This window comes from Nannospalax galili, unplaced genomic scaffold (assembly GCF_000622305.1).
Source record: "Nannospalax galili isolate Female #2095 unplaced genomic scaffold, S.galili_v1.0 scaffold1723, whole genome shotgun sequence".
In the NCBI taxonomy this organism is placed as follows: domain Eukaryota; kingdom Metazoa; phylum Chordata; class Mammalia; order Rodentia; family Spalacidae; genus Nannospalax; species Nannospalax galili.
The window spans coordinates 441,357-463,133 of NW_008349072.1; the positions used below are offsets into that span (position 1 = coordinate 441,357).

Genomic DNA, 21,777 nt, shown 5'->3' on the forward strand with positions numbered 1-21,777 from the left:
AGGAAGCTCAGTGCTTGCCTAACCCAGAGTTCAGGGCATCCACATTCAGCCTCTCCTAGCCATCGCATTATAAGATGTTTTCATGTGTGTCCTGGCTATGTCATGTTCTTTGAAAAGGACTTATCTACAGTTTCACTTGAAGAAAGGATGTAGCAACAAGCCTCACTATGGAGTTGGCTGGAGGAAGGCCTGGTTGCTCATGGGCTTGAATTTGAACTTGGACTGGGAGCCGGGCAGGCTCTGATTTGATAAGAGAGTAATTCTTCCCAGAATGTTTGGGATCAAATATACCAAGGCTACGTGGTGCCGGATTGGGGTGAAGGGGCTGGAGAGATGGCCTCACTGAGTCGGTAGGCAGGCTGGTGTCCTGGCACAGGAGTGGGGTGTCTGTCCTGTGGATTCTTGCATCCCTGTGGATCCGAGGCCAGTGATGTCCTGGGGTGGGGACAGGGGCCTGGCTGTCACTTGGATTCCTATGACACTGGTTCCCTGGCTCACTGCAGGCCTCCTGATGGAGAAGGGCTGGAGTGAGGCTGAGTCACCCTCTCCAAGTGGATGCACAGTATGGAGCCCAAGCCCCAGGTGTGACTGGCGGATTCCTGGACTCTGCTTTGTGGAGTTGGACATACAGAAATCTTTGCAGTCAAGAGTCCCGCTCTTTCCCGAGTTTGAGCAAGTGAAAGCCAGCCCACTATCTGTCAACCTCTGGGGAAGGAGCTGAGATGGTGGCCTTGTCAGGACCCCAGCAATTGGGAGATGAGGCGATATCCCATAAACTCGGAGAACATAGGGAACAGGTGCTTGTGTAGTCGATGCACAGGGGAGCATCGCTCCTCAGGGCCCTGAACTACAGTTGTCTCTAACTAGCTGTGTAGGGATCCCTGTCTCTGCCTTCGGAGTGCGGGGTCAGCACACCCACCTGGCATTCACATGTGTTCTGGGGATCCGAGTGCCAGTCCTCACAAGGAAAGCATTTCACCCACTGAGTGATCTCCCCGGTTCCCTGGAGCTGCTTTTGGTTTGTTTGTTTTTGAGAGAGGGGCTTTCTATATAACCCAGACTGGCCTGGAACTCACCATCTAGCCCAGGCTAGCTGCAAACTGACCCGTCCTGCCTCTACTTCCCAAGTAGTGGGATTACAGGCACGTTCCATGTCTGACCAAAAAGAGCTTTACACATTGCTTGGGTTAGCATAGACTGACCACCAGACATGGCCCTCCCGGAGGAGGGAGCTGGCTCCTCCTGCCCTTTGGGTTCAGAAGCATTTAGTCCTGAGGCCCTGAGTGGGGCAACCTTTGGCTCTGGGGTTCTCGGTGCCTCCTGTTCCCCAGCCTCTCCAGAGTGAGACCAACAGAGGTTATTACAGGGAGCAGCCAGCTACTGCTCAGCTCAGCTTGGGCTCTGTAAGGCCCAGGGTGGCCGTGTTGTGGGTCTCCACAGCTCAGGGTGACTCTCAACCCTCAGAAGCCAGAAGACCGAGAGCCTTGCCTGGGCCCGTTGTCAGGCTTGGGCCGGCCTCCCTCCCCGCCCCCTCTGCCGCAACCTCCGAAAGCAGCTGGCTTTGGTTTTCCCCCATGTTTTTCCAATTATGTGGATTGGGCTAAAAACAGCAGTAGCAGGGGCCTTATTTGGGAGTTGCCACCGCTGTCTGTCCTCCGAAGCCTGCAGCTCCCTCACTGCCAGGCTCTGCGGGCCCTGTTGTTCTGACTTTTGTCATCCAGGTTTGAGGGCAGTGACTAGCAGTGTGCCTCCTGCGGCTTAGGGCCGTACATGATCGGGCCAGGGGACTCACTGTGTCTGCCCCCAAGCCTAGAGTTGTGTCTAGAGTATGACCAGGCAGAGCTGGCTGCAGGGCCTGCTGCCTGTAAGCCATCTCCAGACAGGCCTAGCAAGCGACAGGGCGGGAGTGGATTTGGGGATTTACATTCTCTGCTGCACCTTGCCAAGACATAGTTTTAACAGATGTTCTGTCTGTTAGGGACAGGAAAGAAAAGGCAGTGTGGCCCTGGTATGGGCTGCAGGAGGAACAGAGGGCTCCACTGTTGGGTCTGGCGGCAGGTGGGACAAATGGAGTCACTTTCTCCAAGACCCTCACATTTGACCATCCATCCATCCATCCATCCATCCATCCATCCAGGGGGATTAGCCAGGGCAAGAGGCAGCCTGCGGCCCAGGGCCAGGAATAACGGGCTTGTTTGTTCCCAGAGTCTGGCAGGCTAGTCACTTATCAGGGAAGTAGGTCAAAGGGAAAAGAAAGGAGGCCCTGTGGGGGAGCCTGCGCCGCAGTTCTGATTGGCGTCGACTTTGCAAACAGAAGGCAGCTGCTGTTCTCAGCCACGGACCGTGAATTTTTAATAGCAAGAGAAATCAGATTGCACAGTCCAGGAGACAGTGGGGGCAAGTCTGCATGCCCCTGTGTTGTGTTTCTGTGTAACTGAGGTGTAACTTGCAGACAGAAACACACAGGTTGTAAATGTACCACCTGATCAGCTCTGACAGTTGTGTGCATCTGCATAACGGCCGCCCCACACCAGCTAGAGAGCATTTGCAACACCAGGAGAAATCCCTGAGGTCCCCTACCCCTCAGTCCCCTATGAGGTGCCCCCCCTTCCCCAAATCTGGCTTCTGTCACCAGAATTTTGACTGTTCTGGGTCATCGCAAAAAGGAACCACAGGACGTGGTTTTTTTGTGTGTCTTGGTCTGAATAGGAGCCTCTAGAGCCGGTAGCAGAGGAAGGGGGCCCATACTGTATTCTTAGACAGAAAAACTCACCCCGGGGCTGGGCACAGGCCAGCCACCAGTTGGTCTCTGTATGGTGAGTAGTGGTAACCAGTGTGACACCCCTTGCTCTGTGGCATTCTGCTATGATCAACCCCTGCCCGAGTCTGTCTTATGTCCCCCTTGATCCTTGTAGCCCAAGTCCAGCTACAGCCTGGCTCTGAGACTTATAGTTCTGGGCCTGTAGGATTCTGGCCCCAGAGAACAGAGCCCCCAAGCTGCCCAGAGGAAGTGCCAGTCCCTCTTGCCTTCTCTGAGTTTGGTAAAGAATGAGACTCCCGGGGCTGGAGAGAGACTGTTCTTGCAGAAAACCCAGGTTCGTATCCCAGCACCCACACGGCAGCTAACAACGGTCTGTAACTCCAGTTCCAGGGGATTCGACAGCCTCTTCTGTCCTCCTGGGCATTGCATGGCACGGGTGCACTTACCTACATGCAGGCAATACATGCATACACATAAAATAAAAATAATAAATTAAAAACAAAAACAAAACGAGACTCCCTGCCTTCACCCCATTGGCCGAACCCGTGCCTCTTCGCTCAGCAGTCAGAAGGGGCCTTGTCAGGCCCAAATGTGCTCAGCTGACAAACTTCCTGCTTGTCTTTGAAGGGATGTATGGGTTCTAGTTCCCTCCTGGCCTCTTTCTGTTTACCTAGTGACTCCTTTTCCTTGGAAATGGGTAGTTACTGCCTCTGGCCCAGCGCCCCAGCTCTCAGCCTCCCTTCCAACTCGGTGCCACATGTGCTATCTGGAGTCCCTTCCTGTGCTTCCCTGACCGACCACTCCTGCAGGCCTCTCTTCAGACCCACAGGGCAGCAGCAGGGCCTGGGAAACGAGGTGTGGTTAACAGGTGTGTGGGAAGAGCTGAGGTTCTCTGGTCATCCATGGGGCTAGCACCAGCTAGCTGGGCTGTATCAAGTGAGGCCTCTCATGGCCCCTGTGTATCACTCTCAGGGATGTGTACGATTTTGAGGGTTCTGAGTTCTGGCCTCAGCCCTTACCTACGTGGGCTTAACAGCTGAGATCCCACCTCTGAACTTATAATCTGTATTTTATTTTTATTTATTTAGATTTTATGAGAGTCTTACTATGTGGACAAGGCTAGCCTTGAATGTAGGGTGATCCTCCTGTCTCTGCCTCCCAAATGCTAGAATTCAGACTTGTGCCATTGTGCCTGGTTAAACTTACAAGCTGTAAAATTGTTCTGCTTTTGAATTTGTTTGAAGTATGTGAAGTGTTGATAGTAAGTTATCTTTGATCTAAAAAATGATAGCTTTCTTAAAAATTTTTTTAATGTGTATGCATGTTTGCCTGCATGTATAAGTGTACCATATATTTGTAATGACTACAAAGACCAGAAGAGGGCATCAGATGCCCCAGAACTAGAGTTACAGATGGTTGTAAACTATCATGTGGGTGCTGGGAGCTAAACTCCAGTCCTCTGCAAGAACGGCAAGTGGTCTTAACTGCTGAGCCATCTCTCCAGCCCCTAACAATGGTTCTTTTCACATGGTTCATCCTATTTTAGCTATTTGGGCTCTGGCCAGGCGAGCCACCACGTGGTGACTGTAATGGGGTCTCCTGGGGCAGAGACTGCTCCTGTGGGCACAGCACTCAGCCTTGTGTTCATTCATACCTTGCTGGAGCCCTGGGCTGGCCCTCCTTCCCTGTCAGGGAACCTTTCACAGGGTGATAGCCTGCTCACAGCCGCAGATGATGGGGTACAGATGGGACTTGGGCTTGGACACCCTAGGCCACCCTGTGTGGTGTTTCCTTCTGCAGTTTCCTGATGCAGAGGGTACAACTGCCCTGTCCAGCTCCAGGAGCTGCAGGACACCATGTGTTCAACTGTAAAAATAATAACCACTGGAGCTAGAGATGGCTCAGTGGTTAAGAATGCGTCCTAGCCAGACATGGTAACATGTACCTTTAATCCAGCACTCAGGAGGCAGAGGCAGGCCAATCTCTGTGAAGTCGAGGCCAGCCTGGTCTACGTAGTGAGTTCCAGGTAGTTTGGGAATATAGGGAGACCCTGCCTCAAAAAGACCAAAAAAAAAAAAAAAAAAAAAAAAAAAAAAAAGAAAAGAAAAAGAAAAATACACACTGTTCTTACAGAGGACCCAAGTTCATTTCCCAGCACCCACCGGTGCACAACCACCTGTAACTCCAGCTCCAGGCACCCTCTTCTGACCTTTGTAGGCAACTATACCCACATGCACACATACACCCCATACAATTGGGGAAAAAAACCAAAAAACAAAACTACCACTATGTATTGAACTCCTACTGTGTACCTGGACTCAGGAAGGCTGGCTTTTGGAAGAGTCGGGCCTTGTGTCTGGTATGTTTTAGCTGCCGTTTCTTGTTGCCGTGATGAAACACCTGACAAAAGCAGCTATAAAAAGGAAGGGTTTATCTGGCTCACGGTTTGAGGGTGTAGTCCATCATGGTGGGGAAGGCATGGTGGCGGGATGTGAGGCGGCTGGTCACTTTGCATCCACAGGAAGCAGAGAGAGATGCAGGATGGCCCTCGGCTTTTTGCTTGGAACCCCAGCCCATGGGATGGTATCCTCAAGATGCGCCCACAGAGGTATGTCTCCTAGGGGATTCTAAGTTATGCCAAGCTGATAGTATGGACGAACCGTCCTATGATGCATTGTAGCCTTCTGGGGCTGAGTTACCAACTGTTTTATAATCTCCATCCTTAGCCCCAATCTTTCATTTGTCCAGTAAAGTCAAACCTTACTTGTCACCGCTGACCTACATAGAGGTCTCCAGGGGAGTGCTTAAGGCCACAAGGAGGGGACCCTGTGCTGGGGCTGAGATCATGGTCTTTGTCATGGGATCTTCCCAGTCCTGATGGAAGACTGTGTCCACTTGAGTCCCACCTGTGCAAACAGAGGTCAAGTTGTCCATTCAAGGTTGATCAGTAGGGGTATATGGCTGCACATGGATTTCAGGGCTTCCTGTCTTGGAGCCTGTGCTGACCATTGGACAGTACTGCCTGTGTGAGCAGCCAGTTTGTGATCTGAGGGTCATTGTAGGGGAGCGAGGGCAGAGGAAGGTAGCTGAGGATCAGGTGAGGGGCTGGCACCTGGGGATGGAAAAGGAAGAGGTTAACCTATAGGAGGGTCCAAGGCTGTGCCCCGGGGCAGCAGGGACTCATTTAAAGGCTGTGTGTACCCAGCCCTGAACTCAGACACTGGGTCACTTCTGGTGAAGTGTAGCCTTCTGGTGCATGCTTACTGGGTCATGCGATGTAGGCCAGACAGGCCGACAGCTGCCGGGTCTCAGGTTGTGAACAGAGCCCCTGGCAGGCCCAACCACTTCCTTTGGGCCTGTGACCTTGTGGTCACTAGGTGAGGTTTCCCCTGCCAAGGTGCTGGACTGGGGTCTTAGCATTTGTCTAACCACTTACCCCAGGGGGTAGTAGAGAAACTTAATCAATTGCTAAAAAACAAAAAGAATCTGGCTACCTGCCAGTTGAGAAACCATGTGGTCAGGAAGGCCGCCAGGCTGTTTACGGCCTTCCTGACTGCATACTGGATAGAGTCCTGCACAGTTGCCCGGCTGCCCATAAAGTCTTAGGCCTGGGAGGTGGCGAAGCTGGCTGTATCTGCTGTGTGGGCAGCTGAGGTGGAGACCCTAGAACTGGGAGTGGAGTGGGACAAGCATCAGGGAACAAGAGTTCAGGTTTTCCCTCCTGGTGAGGTGTTGGCAGTGCATATGCAGTCCGACCATGATCACCTCCCAGGCTGTGCAGGTGCCTTGGGGAGTGACCAGACCTACTAGGGTAGCCTGTGACCTTGAGGTTATGGTGACTCTGTGAGAGGAGTGGGCTGTCCACTCAGGCTGTGAGATGGACAGGGTCCTGCCTGGGGAAACTGCCACCTCTTTTATTGATTTGGTTTGACCACATCCCTAGGATGGGTTATTATTTTGCTTATTGTAAAAAGGCATCCTTTTCCCATTGAGAGATTAGGCTGTCAGTGATGGGCGTTCAGTGCCTACAAGCCTGGTGGGCTGCCAGCGGGCCACCGTCTCCTGGGCTCAGGCAAACGACTCTGAGGCCATAGGGCCGTTGCTCTAGACTACAGATGGATTCTTTGGCCCACATTTCCTTCTCCACTTGTTCTCCCCTTCAACAGAGAGCCCCCCAGCAGCTAAAACTACCTGTCTCCAGCCCCAGCTGATGGATGGGACCTTCATTTCCTAAACTGTGTTTACCACAGACAGGAAACCATCGTGATAAACGGGGAAAGTTAAATAACCCAGAATCTCCCGTCCTTGGATGAAGCTGTTTGTAACAAGCCTCACATTTCTCACTTTTTCTTCAACATTAAAAAAAATATATTTTATTTAGCCAGGTGTGGTGGCATACAGCTTTAATCCCAGCGCTCGGAAGGCAGAGGCAGGCAGATCGCTGTGAGTTGTTTACGGCAAGCCTGGTCTACGAAGTGAGTTCCAGGCCAGCTGGGGTTACAGGGAGACCCTGTTTCTAAAAGAAGAAATTTTATTTATTATTTTGTGTCTGTATGAGTGTATTGCCTGTATGTATGTAAGTGCACCCGTGTTGTGCAATGCCCATGGAAGTCAGAAGAGAGTGTTGGATTCCCCTGGAACTGGAGTTGCAGAGTTAGCTGTCATGTGGGTGCTGGGAATCAAACCTGGGTCCTCTGCAAGAGCAGCCAGTGCTTTTAACCTCTGAGCTATCTCTCCAGCTCCCTTAAACATTTCTTAAATTATATCTTTTATTTATTTTATGTGCATGTGTGTGTGGAGGTGTACATGTGCCACACAGCATGTGTGTGGAGGTCAGAGGACAGCTTGCAGGAGTCAGTTCTTGCCTTCCACCATGTGGGTCCCAGGGATCGAAGTCAGGTTGTCAGGCCTGGTGGCAAGTGCCTTTACCCACTGAGCCATCTCGCTGGCCTGTTTCTCTCACTTTTTCCACGTGTGTGTATTCAAGTCCAAATTCACGTTTGGTTGTTTTTTGTTTTTTTTTTTTCCACAGTATTTGTGTAGTCTTACATCTTTTTTTTTTTTTTTTGATACAGGGTCTCACTGTGTAGCCCTGGCTGACCTGGAACTCGCTATGTAGACCTGGCTGGACTTGAACTCACAGAGATCTGCCTTCCTCTGCCTCTCAAATGCTGGGATTAAAGCCATGCATCACCACATTGGGTTTTTTTATTTTTGTAAAATTTATTTTTCATTTTTTATGTGTGTGCAGGGCTGAGTGTATGTATGTGCACCATGTGAGTGCAAGTGCTGGCTCAGGCCAGAAGAGGGCATCAGATCTCCTGGAACTGGAGTTACGGAGGGTTGTCAGCCGTGTGGATGCTGGGAACCGAACCCAGGCCCTCTGCAAGAGCAGCCAGTGCTCTTAGCTGCTGAGCGACCTCTCCAGCTCTTTTTGATTTATCAGTGTGTATGTGGCATGTCATGGCCACCCGTGTGGAGGTGAGAGGACAGCTTTGTGCAGTCATTCCTTCCACCTCTACGTGGGTTCAGAGATTGAACTTAGATCAGACTTCTGCGGCAAGTGCTTTAGCACTGAGCCGTCTCGCCAGCCCTGATAGCCACGGGCCACAGGGCTCACCAAAGATTTCCATATAGTCTGAGGGCTCAGGATAGCGCTTACCTTTTTACACGAATGCTAAGAAAATCAGAATAATACTATGCGGCACGTGGAAGGAGACAGCTCAGGTGTCTGCGTTCATAAATCAGATTTTGCGCAGAACCACACTCGCTCATTTCCATGCTCTTCACAGGAGGCCCCTTCCCTGCTCTGATGCCAGAGCTCCTGAGATGTCATGACTGGCTAATTCCAAGAATATTTGCTTCCTGACCCTTCACAGAAGACATTTCCCAACCTTGTTAGAGAACCAGATCAGCCTTGTACACCTCAAGTGCATTTCTGTCCAGGCTTTTGTCTGAGGGTGGCTGCTTGGCCTTCTGTCCCCTTCTGTGACTGGAATCCTTCTATATACACGGCATGCTGTTTGCATGTGGCTTCCCTGAGGCAGGCTGGGCGGGCTTGGAGCCGCCCCGTGTCCTGTATGTGGTGTGTCCTCAGCAGATCGTGGCCGCGGATAGACTTGGACTCGTGGTGATCACACTGGATTCTGAGCTCAGCTCACACTCACACAGCCTCTACTGCCCACCCTGCTGCAGAGTGGCCTGGCCATTACTGGCCAGTGTGTCATTGTCTGGCTCTTTTACTGTTTGGTGTTCCTTCCTTCAACCTTTCCCACATGGCCTTCTCTAGAGGCTTCCAACCCTGGGACCTGTGTGTGACCTAGTGCAGACACCAGATCTTTTTTGAGGTAATCAATGAAGCTGAGGCATGGTAAAGCCCGGAGCCCTACGTCCACAGAACCGTGTCCTATAAGAAGGGCCAAGAGGCATACAGGGTGGAAGGAGGAGGCAGAGACCAGAGTGACCGGAGCTAAGCCAAGGATCTTCAAGTATTTCCGGCAACATCAGGAGCTGGAGAAGGCAGGAAGGACCCTCCCTGAGGGCCCCAGAGGGAGCTGGCCCTGCCACACCTTGAGCTCCAGATCGGAGAGAATAAACTTTCCTTCCTAAAGCCATTGGTTTGGGGTGTGAGAGCTGTGCTCTCTGCCTGGAGCCTGGTCCTGCAGCCCTGCCTGGGCACCCTGCCCTCCTGTGCTGTGCATGTTCATAGAGGAAGTGGTAAACCAACTGCCCTCATAGCTGGCTCCAGCGACTGTCACCTCCCCGGGAAGGGAAGGTTTCACTATCTACAGCAGTAGTAAGGGACCGTGGGGCAGGCTGTTGAAATCACCTTAAAGAAAACATTTAGGGGTTGACGAGATGGCTTAGTGGGTAAAGGCACTTGCTGTCAAGCCTGACTACCTGAGTTTGATCCCTGGAACCCACATGGTAGAAGGAGAGAACCAACTCCCCCAAGTTGTCCTCTGACCTCTATCTATGCACCGTGGCGTGCACATGCACACACAAAAGAAAGGTAATAAAAATATTTATAGGGGCTGGAGAGATAGCTCAGCGGTTAAGAACACTGGTTGTTCTTGCAGAAGACCCAGGTTCAAATCCCAGCCCCCATCTGGCAGCTAACAACTGTCCATAACTCCAGTCCCAGGGGATCATGGGCTGGAGAGATGGCTCAGCAGTTAAGAACACTGGTTCTTCTTGCAGAAGACCCGGGTTCAAATCTTAGCACCCACATGGCAGCTAACAACTGTCTGTAACTCCAACTCCAGGGGATCTGACAGTCTCTTCTGTCCTCCGTGGGCATTGTATGACATGGGTGCACTTACCTATATGTGGGCAATACACATATACACATAAAATAAAAATAATAAAAATTTTTAAAAAATTTATAAAAGCATTTGGCCAAACTGTTAGTTTCTAAACCATTTACTTCTTGGTGTTTAAATAAACACTTACTGACTGTGGGGACAGGTGGGAAGTGGGCCTCTCTTCATGGCCAGTACTGTGCTCTGGGCCACCAGGCTCACCCCAGGCTGGCAGGCCCACCACCAGGGTTCCTGCCTGAATCTTGCTATTAAACACCATCCTCAGAGGGCAGCCGTGAGCACTAGCCTTAGTGAGCGTCTGATGGGAGGTGTTCTTTCCATAACTTCCTCCTGCTGGCCTGGTACTGACCAGAGCCTCCAGTCTCCAGCCCTGCAGCCTGCACGCTGGGCACAGCCCTCATACCTTAGGTGTGTCACTCTGTCCCCAAGCATCCTTCTCCTGGTGTCTACATTTTTCTGGGTAAAACCGAAGGGGGGAAAAAAAGTGGAAGTGCTGTGCATCCGTGGTGTGTGGGACACACACACCTTGGAGTCGGTTGATACCCGCAGGTTTAGCTCAGATTCATTCTGAGGTGACTGAGGGACTCCCTGTTGCCAAACATGCTTGAGACCTTGTGTTGACTTGACTCTCAGAGAGCTGAGGCCTGTGTACAGTTCTTAGGGACACTGTGCTGCAGTCTACCACATGGTTCCAGAGCCAGAGAGTAGCCCCCCAGATCTCTGCAGCCCCCTCCCCACCTACCCTGTTCCCTAATGGCACCAGCCACAGTGTGAGGTTGTGTTCCTTGTTGATCTAGTCCACTTTATAGTCTCTGTCCTGTAACCCTAGGGGTATCAGAGGGCTGCTTATGAGCCTGGTTCGCCTGCCTCTCCACCCCTACAGCTGGTCTGGGCCTGGCCTGAGGCAACTGCCCACAGTGACTGGTGGTATGACCGAGCTGACCAGGCAGCAAACCTTCCTCTCTGTTCTTCAGATAATTCAGGGATCTTATTTCCCCACTTGGTGCTGTGTGCCCTTAAGCCAGGAGCTTGGTCTTTCTGTGCATCAGGTTCCTAGTTGGTACCTCAGGGAATAGTCATACCTGGCACCAAGATGGCTGTCTTTTGAATGATTGGGTTAGGATTGTGGGAAAGGGTCTGCAAAACAGGCTTAACTGTGTTTTGGGAACGAGTCTGTTTTCTACTAGGGACCAGCACTTCCTGTAGAGTCTGTGAAGGCTCTGTGTGAGGTCAGATGGCGGTTGACGCATGCTGCTCGTCCCACACGGAGGCCCCCACGGTCTCTTTGGAGCTGTCTGCAGGTTCCCTTTGGTCAGAGCCCTACTTTGCCACCCCTGGCCTTCCCCAAGCAGACATTTCCTACCCATCACGTTAGCTATCTAAGCCTTACAACATCGGGCTCAGTGTCAGAGCAAGATAGGGGTCCAGGAACCATCAGCCTGAGTTTTGAGGAAATAGGCCCAGAGAGAGCCAGAGCCTCGCCTGATGCCCGTACCAGGCAGGTTCCATATCAGGGCTGCCCTCTCTCACGGGCAACTTTGGTTTGTGAGCACTGCACAAAAGGGCACATGCAAGCCAGGATCCCTGTGAACCTGTGGGCCATGTGTGGCGTGGAGACACCTTCAGTCTGTTCACAGGGGCCCAGGAGCAGCCAGCTGCAAGTTCAGGAGGCAGTGAGTGACCTGCACCTACCTGTTGCCTGTTTGCCCAGCCCTGGATAGGAAGCTCTTGTTAATAGCTCCCTCTAGTGGAGAAATTGCATTATGAACTTGGCCTAGAAGCAGGCGCCAGGAGGATCCCTGGCATATAGCTTTGGAGGAACCCAGAGCAACTCTCAGGTCCCAGGCTTCCTTGTGGGAGAAGCCAACATGGTGCAGGTGACTGGCTGCTGCTTGAAGGCCACAGCTAGGTCGGTCCTGGGGTTGACTTGTGGGCCGCGTGAGAGAGAAGCCCCAGGGTGTTGTCTGAGCCATGAGATGCTTCGTGATTCTGGGCAAGTGACTCCAGAATGAAGCTGGAATTCATCTCTGGCCCTGACATTTCTCCATTTTGTGGGCCCTTGAGACAGTGAGGGCTGGGATGATGACGGGTTCTGGGAGGGAGCCACATCCCAACCCCAGCCACCTCAGGTGTTTGTGTCTGGGTGGATGGCATTTTGGGGTCCCTGAGTCTGCAAGAGGCTCTGTGGGCATCTTCTGTGATGCGCTCTGGTAACCCAGCAGGGAGGACTGGGGCAGAGGCAGTTGCCTAGGCTGCAGTGTGCCAGTCTACTAGGGGTGGCTGGCTGTTTCCTTCTTGCCTCTGTCTCAGTGCTGGCTCTTGAACTATGATTTCAGCTCAGGCTTTGGGAATTGGGGCATGGGGGGGACATGCCAGTGGGTCACAAGAGCCTCTTGTGGCACTTGACACCCCCCCCAAACCTAGCTGCAGAGGTCTGAGCCCCACCAGGTAGCCAGAGTGGGTGGGGATGGTGGTCTTGGAGCCCCAGCTTGGCATTTGTTAATCATTGGAGTGGAGATTCAGAATAATCCTCAGCTGATGCCTGAGGCCCTGCTCACCTGAAGCTCTCTGTGCCCCAGGCCCCAAATTGCCACAGTGGCTAGGGAGACCTGGATTTCCCAACTTCTGTGCTGTCCAGGGCTTCTGGGTATCTGGTACCCAGATGACTTTTGGAATTCACATCTTGAATGTGGTTGGCAGATCCTGCCTCAGCTGGACCAAGATCTTTGGCTTAGAACTGGCATCACCCAAGCTGCCCTCCATGCTGCCTTCCATGCCCAGCTCAGTCTGTCCTGGTTGTGGAGTGTCCTGTGGGAGGGGTGGGCTCTCTTCTCTGAACTCTTGTCTTCCAATATTATGAAGGGCTTGGCTTCAAAGTTGCCAGCCCCCAGGCTTGGCTCTACTGCCCATAAGACATCCTGCTGGCCAGGGGCTGGGTGAATTCCTTGGCTGTTTCTCCGTGGGACACCCCCTCACCCCCATCTATAGATCCTGTTTGGAAACCAGCCTTTCTCAAGGCTCCCTGTGGTGCAGAGGCCACAGTGACCCTGCATGATCCTGGAACTCTTGGGTCTGGTCTGGGCTCAAGCCCGAAGACACTTGACCCTGGAGCATTTCTGCCTCAGTTGCCTGGTTTGAAGTGGTTGTGAAGTTGTGTTGTTGCTTCTACAGCTAAAAGTACCTAGGGGTCTCTGAGTCAGACACCCTCCATCCCAGAGCTCCATGCTTGTCAGGGCTGGGTTGAGGGTCATGTACCCATCAGGACTTTCTGGTCCTGCCTGGGAGCTGAATGGCAGCTCTGCTCCAGAGGTGCAGCTATGGGGCTAGAAGCTGTTTCTTAGGTTGGTGGGGGAGGAAGGGCATTCAGGTAGAGTCAGGAAGGGTGAATAACTATAAGATAGGGCCCACCCGGGATTTCAAGATTCAAATGACAACTGGGGTCTGGAGCCCTGTGCTTCCAGCAGGATTTGTGACTGAGGCAGGCTTGTAGTCAGGAGAGGAGCTTGTAAAGGGACAAGAGGGTTGACTGAGACAACTAGATGACCTGGCTGGGCTGTTTTCAGCTGGTTACTTAACCTCTCCGTGCTTCAGATTGTTCTTGTAAAACAGTGTCACCCTCATAGACCTCCATTGTACAAGGAAAAACCCGGGGACCTAGCTGAGTCTGGCCTGGAGATCCCCAGCCCAAGCTGAGATTCTTAGCCTGCCACAGCTGCTGACCTCTCACTCCACTGCTGTGTCTCTGCAGGGGCTGAGGAGGTGCTGCTGCTGGCCCGGAGGACAGACCTGCGGAGGATCTCGCTGGACACGCCCGACTTCACAGACATTGTGCTGCAAGTGGGTGACATACGACATGCCATCGCTATCGACTATGACCCTCTGGAGGGCTATGTGTACTGGACGGACGATGAGGTGCGGGCCATCCGCAGGGCATATCTTGATGGGTCTGGGGCACAGACACTGGTCAACACGGAGATCAACGACCCTGATGGCATCGCTGTGGACTGGGTCGCCCGAAACCTCTACTGGACAGACACAGGCACTGACCGCATTGAGGTGACTCGCCTCAATGGCACCTCCCGAAAGATCCTGGTGTCTGAGGACCTGGATGAACCCCGGGCCATCGTGCTGCACCCTGTGATGGGGTAAGGCTGGGATCACGGGGCGACCTTGGACAGTACCTTCACTTCCCAGACGGGGTTGTTAACATGTGGAGTTCCCAGTCAGTGCGTTGTACTATTCTTAGAGCTGACATTTCTCAAACAAGCTCTCAGTGCTCTGCTGTAGACGATTCTCAGACTGAGGCCACTGTGTAGTGGGTGAGAAAGCCTTGAGGGCTGGGGGATGGTTTAAAAAAAAACATTGCATGTGGGCTGGCGGGGTGGCTCGGTAGTTAACAGCACTTGCTGCTCTTGCAGAGAACCTGGGTTTAGTTGCCAGCACCCACATGAGGGCTAGCAACTACCAGTAACTCCAATTCCAGGGGATCTGATGACCTCTTCTGGCTTCTATTGGCATTGCATGCCTGTGATGTACCTGTGTGTATAGACCAGGCATCATACGTATAAAAATAAATAAAAACTTAACAAAAAAATTAAGCTGCATGTAGGGCTGGGAAGATAGCTCAGTAGTTAAATACTTGCTGTGAAGAGTAAGGTAGGAGTTTGGATCTGCAGAAACCCACATAAATGCCAGATAGGCATGGTGGCCCACCTGTAATTTCAACCTCAGAATGTGGAAACAGGAGATCCTCAGAACAAGCTGACTAGTGAGACTAGCCTTTTTCAGGATCTCTGGGTTTGACTGAGAAACCTTGTCTCAAAGAAAAAGGTAGGTGAGCGAGGGAGATGTTCCTCAGGCCTTCACATCCATGTGCACCTACACACACCTATGTGGGTCCTGGGAACCAAACCCAGATCCTCTGAAAGAGTAGTAAGTGCTCTTAACTGCTGAGCCATCTCTCCAGCCCCTTCAGTATTTTAGCTTTCTGTGCAAATGGAGAATACTGGTGGGGGTAGGGCCTCTGAGAGCCCAGCAGCTCAGAGGGTAGTCCGAACGACGGGTGCTAGGATGCTAACTGAGCAGGGTGAGGGCAGGGCTGCTTTGTAGAGCACTGGGGCCATGCTGGTGGGCAGGGAAGAGCCTGCTCTTAGTGCAGGGTATGGGCCCACATCAGACACCCTGGATGGCCAAAGGAAGCGGCAGGTCAGCCACAACAGCTACAGTCTTCAGAGCGTCACAAGCACAGAATGTATTTCCCCTTTTGTAGCCTAGGAAGGCCAGCAGCACAGGTGTGAGCTGCTGCAGATGCCCACAAGTGGTGGTCCCAGGGTTATAGCCTGCCCCTTTGGACAGCAACCTGAGCACCAGGCTTTGCCCCAGGCATTTCACACAGCCTGTTGTGGGACTTTGCAGGTCACGTGTAAAAGCCAAACAGATCAGGTGGCCTCAAGGGCAGTGATGGGGATGGGGGGTTGGGGACTGTCCAGGGCTCTAGCAGGTCTCTGACCGTGGGGCCCATAGCAGCTAGAGCGTCTGCTCTGTGGTGGAGGCCGAAGAGCAGGGTTGTCTCCAGGGAGGGCAGATACAGGGAGCAGGGGGGGGGGGCACCAAAAGCTGAGGTGACCAAGGGGCCACCAACTGCCCCCCAGGTTTGTCCTTGGGCTGAGGGCAGTCACCTATCCTCGGCACATAGTTTTCTGAACTCTGCTGTTTTCTGAAGGCTCCTCACCTCCTTCCTTAATGCTCTGTCCTCTAGCACACAAGTCAGTCTTGAAGATGCCCCAGACTTGTAGCTGCCTTGTGGGGCCGGAGCTGAGCCTGCAGCCCTGGGAACCCAGGCCCCACCGTGCTGCCCTGTGCTGTGGGGTGCCCTGCTGTTCCCACTGAACCACAGGTTCCCAAGCTATTGGCTGACACTTGCCCCGTGATTCCAGGGGTGTGTGTGAGCCTGGGGGAGGTGTGGCCCTTAGAACTGGGGTGCAGCAGAGACAGGGCAGGCGGCGTCATCAAAGTTATTTGTTTCTTCTCCAGCCTCATGTACTGGACAGATTGGGGGGAGAATCCCAAAATCGAGTGTGCCAACCTGGATGGGCGAGATCGGCGTGTCCTGGTGAACACCTCCCTCGGGTGGCCCAATGGGCTGGCCCTGGACCTACAGGAGGGCAAGCTGTACTGGGGAGATGCCAAGACAGACAAAATTGAGGTGAGTCTGGCCCATGGGGCAAGGGAGGGTGCAGGTACCAAGAGCCACTTGATATAGAGACATCATGTACATGTGACCAGATGGTGCTTTGCTATCCCTGAGACCCAAGTTTCACTCAGAGGCCAGACCTTGTCACCCTACAGCCTGCCCTGTGTGTTTGGGTGACCAAACAGAATCCACAAGAAAATAACCTATGATGGGACTAGGGATGTAGCTCAGTTGGTGGTGTGCTTGCCTAGCACACAGAAAGCCCTGGGTTCCATCCCCAGGACTGTATAAATGAGGTGTGGTGGTGCACATCTGTGATCTGAACACTAAAAAGATGGAGGCAGGAGGTTTAGAAGTTCAATGTATTTCTCAAGTGCGTAGACAGTTTGAGCCCAGCCTGGGATATCTGAGACCCTGTCTCAAAAAAGAAAAGAAAAAAAAATTGATAGGGTCAATGAGATGGCTCAGTGGGTAAAAGCTGCCGCCAAGCCTGACAAACTGAGTTCAATTCCTGGAATCCACATGGTGTAAGGAGAGATCTGACTCCTGCAAGTTGCCCTCTGAACATGAAGTGTATGTGTCCCATCTCTCAGACATACAAGATAGATAATAAATTTTTTTAAAGTTTTTTTGAGACAGGATCTCCCTATAGCCCCAGCTGGCCTGGAACTCACTATGTAGACCAGGCTGACCTTGAACTCACAGAGATCCACCTGTCTCTGCCTCCTGAGTGCTGGGATTAAAGGCGTGCGCCACCATACCTGGCGATAGATAATAAATTTTTTAAAAATTAAATATGCAATCTCTTAAAAATTGTTTATGGGGCTGGAGAGATGGTTAAGAGCACTGGCTCTTCTTGCAGAGAACCTGGTTTCGAATCCCAGCACCCACATGGTGACTAACTGTCCATAATTCCAGTTCCAAGGAATCCAACACCCCCCTCTGTCCTCCATAGGTACTGCATGACACAGGTGCACTTACACGCATGCAGGCATAACACTCAAACATGTAAAATAAAAATACCATGCCCAGCCTAAAATTTTTTTAAATAAGAAAATTGTTCATGAAAGGGGGCTAGAGGGATGGCTCAGAGGTTAAGAGCACTTACTGCTGTTGAAGAGGACCTGGGTTCGCTTCCCAGCACCCATATCAAGTGGCTCACAACAGCCTGTAGCTATAGTTCCAGGGGATTGACACCCTTTTCTGGACCCTGAGGGCACCTGCATGCACATACATATGCTCAGATGCATACACACACAAAATAAATAAATCTTTAAAAAAAGAGTCTTGTGGTTCAAGAGAGTTTGAAGATGCCTATCTCCAGGGCCAATGAAATGAAGGCCAGTTCCTTCCTCCAGGGCAGCTGGGGATGCTTGGTCTTAGGTGCCCTCACTGCCTGTGGGACTCTGGCAGGGACGTGTGCATTCAGAGACACTGCTGGCCCTACATGACCCTTTTTCTGTCTACTCTCCACCAGAGTCACTATCAGTGCGGTTACAGTATTGTGTGACTGTCCCTATTGTCTGTCTCCTTCCAGAAGACTTTCTTCACCTAGACAGCCAACGCCAGGCCAGTTCACAGTCAGGCCAGTTCACAGTCACTCCCTAGTCCCCCGGTCCCCTCGGCCTCTGGCCACACCACTCACCTCCTTTGCTGTGTCTTCTGCTTGGCATCTTCCGAGTGTTTCCTGTGACGGACTCATAGAGATGTGGCTTTCCATGTGTGGCTCTGTTGGGAGCATAACGTGTTCAGGGCAGCTCCGTGCCGTCCTCCCCTCTGGTGGCTGCTGACGTGCCAGCGTGTGGGTGGATGCGCTTTGTGGACGTTCTCATCAGCCTGTTCCCTCCTGTTCCCTCTCTGTTAGGAATGAAGCTGCTGTGGAGATTGGCGTACAAGTTTTTGTTTGAATTCTTCATTCCTTTGGGTATGGAATTGCTGGTCATATGGCACTTACCGTGGTCTCGGAGGGACCATTAAACTTGTCCCCAGTGGCTGCACCAGTTCACAGAAGCATGTGAGGGTCCAACTGCTTTACTTCTTTGCTGGCATATCTTCTGTCCCTCACCCCCCCCCCCCGCCATATATGCAGGCCAGAGGTTGACATCATGTGTCTTGCTTGATCTTACTCCACCAAACCAAGTGGGAGTCCCAGGCTGCTAAACTCTGCTTGTCTGCTCCAGTTACCCCTGATTCCAGCAACTGTGGTGGCCTCAAAGCTGGCTCTACTTGGGAGTTAGAGAGCTGCTCAGTGGCCAAGTCCACTGGCTGCTCTTGAGAGGGCCTGGGGGTCAGTTCCCAGCACCCACATGATGACTCACAATCTCCTTATAACTCCACTTCCAAGGAATCCAACACCTTCTTCTGGCCTCCACAAGCATTGCACACACAGATATACTTATATACGTGCAAGCAAAACACTCATACACATAAAATACAAATAAAATTTTTTAATTAAATAAAACATTCTGCATAGAGTTTGCCGGCCCCATCCTGGAAAACCTACTTTCTGTACCATCTCCCAGCCACAGCATCAAGAGGTGTTCAGGATTGGCTCTGGACCTTCCTGAGCTCTGCTTTGGGTCCATGTCCTCCCAGAGGTCAGAATGGGCCTGTTCTTTGAACCCCATGACCTCACCTCACACTCAGCCTATCCCTGCTTGGCTCTAGGGATTCTTGGAAGCATGAGACCTCAGGGCAAGTGGCAGATGCTGACTCGTCCTCCTGGGGAGCCTGGATGACAAGCCCTCCTTATGCTTCAGAGTCTGGGAAAGGCCAGAGGCTGGCTGAGCTAGTTCAGTTGGTTTACAGCTGGTCAGGATGCTGAAAAGATGGGGTAGAGAGTGGTGGGTGTGACTTCCTAGTGTTTAAGAGTGCGACAGTGCGGAAGGTTAGGGTGGGTTCTGAGCACACACACAAAAGCTGTCATGGGAGCATTCTATTTATTTATTTATTTATTTATTTATTTATTTATTATTTTATTTATTTATTTTTGAGACAGGGTCTCCCTGCAGCCCCAGCTGGCCTAGGGAACTCACTGTGTAGACCGGGCTGACTGACCCAGCTGGCCTAGGGAACTCACTGTGTAGACCAGGCTGACTGACCTTGATCTCACAGAGATCTACCTACCTCTGCTGGGACTAAAGGTGTGCGTCACCATGCCCGACTCATTCTGTTATCTCTATTTCCACACATTAGAGCATGCAGGAAGTGCTCACTGCAGGCCTCCTGTTCCTCTAGGTCTGTCATCCGTCCTAAGGATGGCATGGGGTGTGGCTTCACCATGGGGAGGAGTTCCCTCAGGGAGGCTCTGCCTTGCCAGCCCAGAGCCAGACCTGCTCTGACCCCCTCTCAGTTTGCTTCAGGGCATCCAGGGAGTGGAAGAAGCAAAGGTGGGGCCGGGCAGCACCTGCCACCCTCTTTCCCAGAGTCTTTGTGGGCTCCTTTCACTGTTCTAGAATAGATCTAACTCCCCACTGCAGTTCGATTTAACATGCCTGGAAGTTTAGTTTCAGATAAAGAAAATTAGGCTAAGGATTTAGCTCACTTGGTAGAGAGCTTGTCTAGCAGGCCTGCCTGGATTTCATCCCCAGCACCGTGTAAACAGCATGGTGGTGCAGCATCAGGGGGAAGGTGGAGGGAGGATGATCAGACGTGGTCCAGCTTGGGCCACATGAGGTCCTGTGTCAGGAGAGAGAGGGAGGAGGAGGGAGGGGCTGATGAGGTGGCTCAGCCGGTAGAGGCACTTGCCACCAAGCCTGATGACCTGAGTTCGAGTCCTGTACCCCACATGGCGGAAGGAGAGAAGTGAATCTCACAAGTTGTCCTCTGACCTCCACACTCATACACATATGAATATAAACATGAGATGCAGAAGCACGTAGAGACAATTCTGGCCTTTGGTGGATTAAAGCCCAAATCTTAAACATGTGTGTTAGTGCACGCCGTTAATCCCAGCCCTGGGGAGGCAGAAACAGGTGTGAGTTCAAAGCCAGCCTGGTCTACATAGTGAGTTCCAAGCCAGTTGAGGAGTCCCTATCTCAAAAAAATAAAATAGAATAAAAATTAAACCACAAAACCTGGGTCTCTCTCCGGATGAAGGTTATTTTCTTCCTAGTATCTTTAGCCCCTGTTTGTTCTGTGTGGAGGAAGGGCTGGTTCTCCAGGCCTCCCAGAGCCCTGACTCCCTGCCCTCTTCCACCTGTGCTTTCTGAGTTGGACGATCCTGGTGGCAGGGAGCACCATGAGGTGTGGTTTTGTGGTGAGGGCTGGCTAGCCTTCTGGGCGTTCAATCTAGAGCTGTTGGCCAGTGTGTCATCTTTAGTCCTGGGGCAAATTAAGAATGAATTTGGGGTGTGTAGACCTAAGCTGTCCACCACTGCCCTCTACTGCTCACGGAGAGCATAGACCTCTGTCCGAGCTACATCCCTCCAGGTGAGGCTCTAGCAGGCGCTTGAGACTTCTGGGAGCTGCTCTGACAGCCCCATTCTACCCAGATGGTTTCAGGTTGGGGCCCAGCCCTGGTTAGTTGGTTTATTACGTTCCCCGGATGGCTTAGCTATTTAATCTGGCCCCCTGCTTCAGGTGGAGACCCTGAGGTCCGTGAGGAGGCTGGAGTGTGTGTTGGGGGTTACCTAGCCAAGAATCCATCACAGCCGACCCTCTGGCTGTGGGTGTCAGAACTACACTGCCTTGGCTGGTGATCCAGTGGTTTCACCTCTTGCTGTGGAACTGTAGCTCTTTTCATGAGCAGGAAGCAGAATGGCTCCAGAGGCCCACTGAGGCGTGTCTCTAATCATCTGGTGTGTTTCATCATCCTGTCTTGAGAACCCTGAGGCTGGGATCCTGCTATTGCAGGGTTGTGGATCACCAGAGTCCCCAGCATCCTACATGTGTCTGGGCTTCTGTGTATGAAGGTGTTTTCGTTTGACCAGCTCCTCTGTAGCTTTTTTTCTTTCTTTCCTTTCTCTTTTCTTTTTTTCTTTTGTCAGGGTCTTATATAGCCCAGCCTGGCCCTGGCTCTAGCTATGGATGGCCTTGGACTCCTGATCCTCCCGTGGATCCTCCTGAGTGCTAGGATTATAGGTGTGCACTATCAGCCTGGTTTATTGGTACTGGGAATAGAACCCAGGGCTTTGTAAATACTTGGTGAACCTTCTACCAGCTGACCCACATCCTCCGCCCTGGTGGTTGCTTTTAATCAGCATAGACTTTTCCAGAAAAAAAGACTTAGCTCTCCCATGCCAGAGTAAATGCAGAAGGAAGTGCTGTCGGCCTTTGGGCTTAGATTTATAACTAGAGTCATTCAGTAGTTAATCTGATCTGGAGGAACAAACCTACCCAGGTCCTAGGGTGGCTTGGCCCTTTGTTGCATGCTCCCCCATCACCCCTGCACCCTGCATTGCTGGTGGAGCCCAGGACTCCTTCTTGTGACGCCCACCCTGGTCTGAGGCCCACCCCGTTGCTTCAGGAACGAGGACCCCCTTTGCCTTTTCACATTATCC

At 52.0% G+C, this 21,777-nt stretch overlaps 1 protein-coding gene across 4 annotated transcripts in view; it reads left to right on the forward strand.

Annotated features, from left to right (window-relative positions):
- Lrp5 (LDL receptor related protein 5) overlaps positions 1-21,777 on the forward strand; it is a 104,698-nt gene that overhangs the window by 37,777 nt on the left and 45,144 nt on the right. For 2 of the 4 annotated variants that reach the window (XM_029569998.1, XM_029569999.1), the window contains 3 exons: positions 5,283-5,369; positions 13,832-14,228; positions 16,117-16,288. In XM_029569998.1, the coding sequence (XP_029425858.1) occupies positions 5,283-5,369; positions 13,832-14,228; positions 16,117-16,288 (656 nt within the window). The remainder of the gene's footprint in view (positions 1-5,282; positions 5,370-13,831; positions 14,229-16,116; positions 16,289-21,777) is intronic. The other 2 variants (XM_008846303.2, XM_029569997.1) reach the window with 1 other exon arrangement.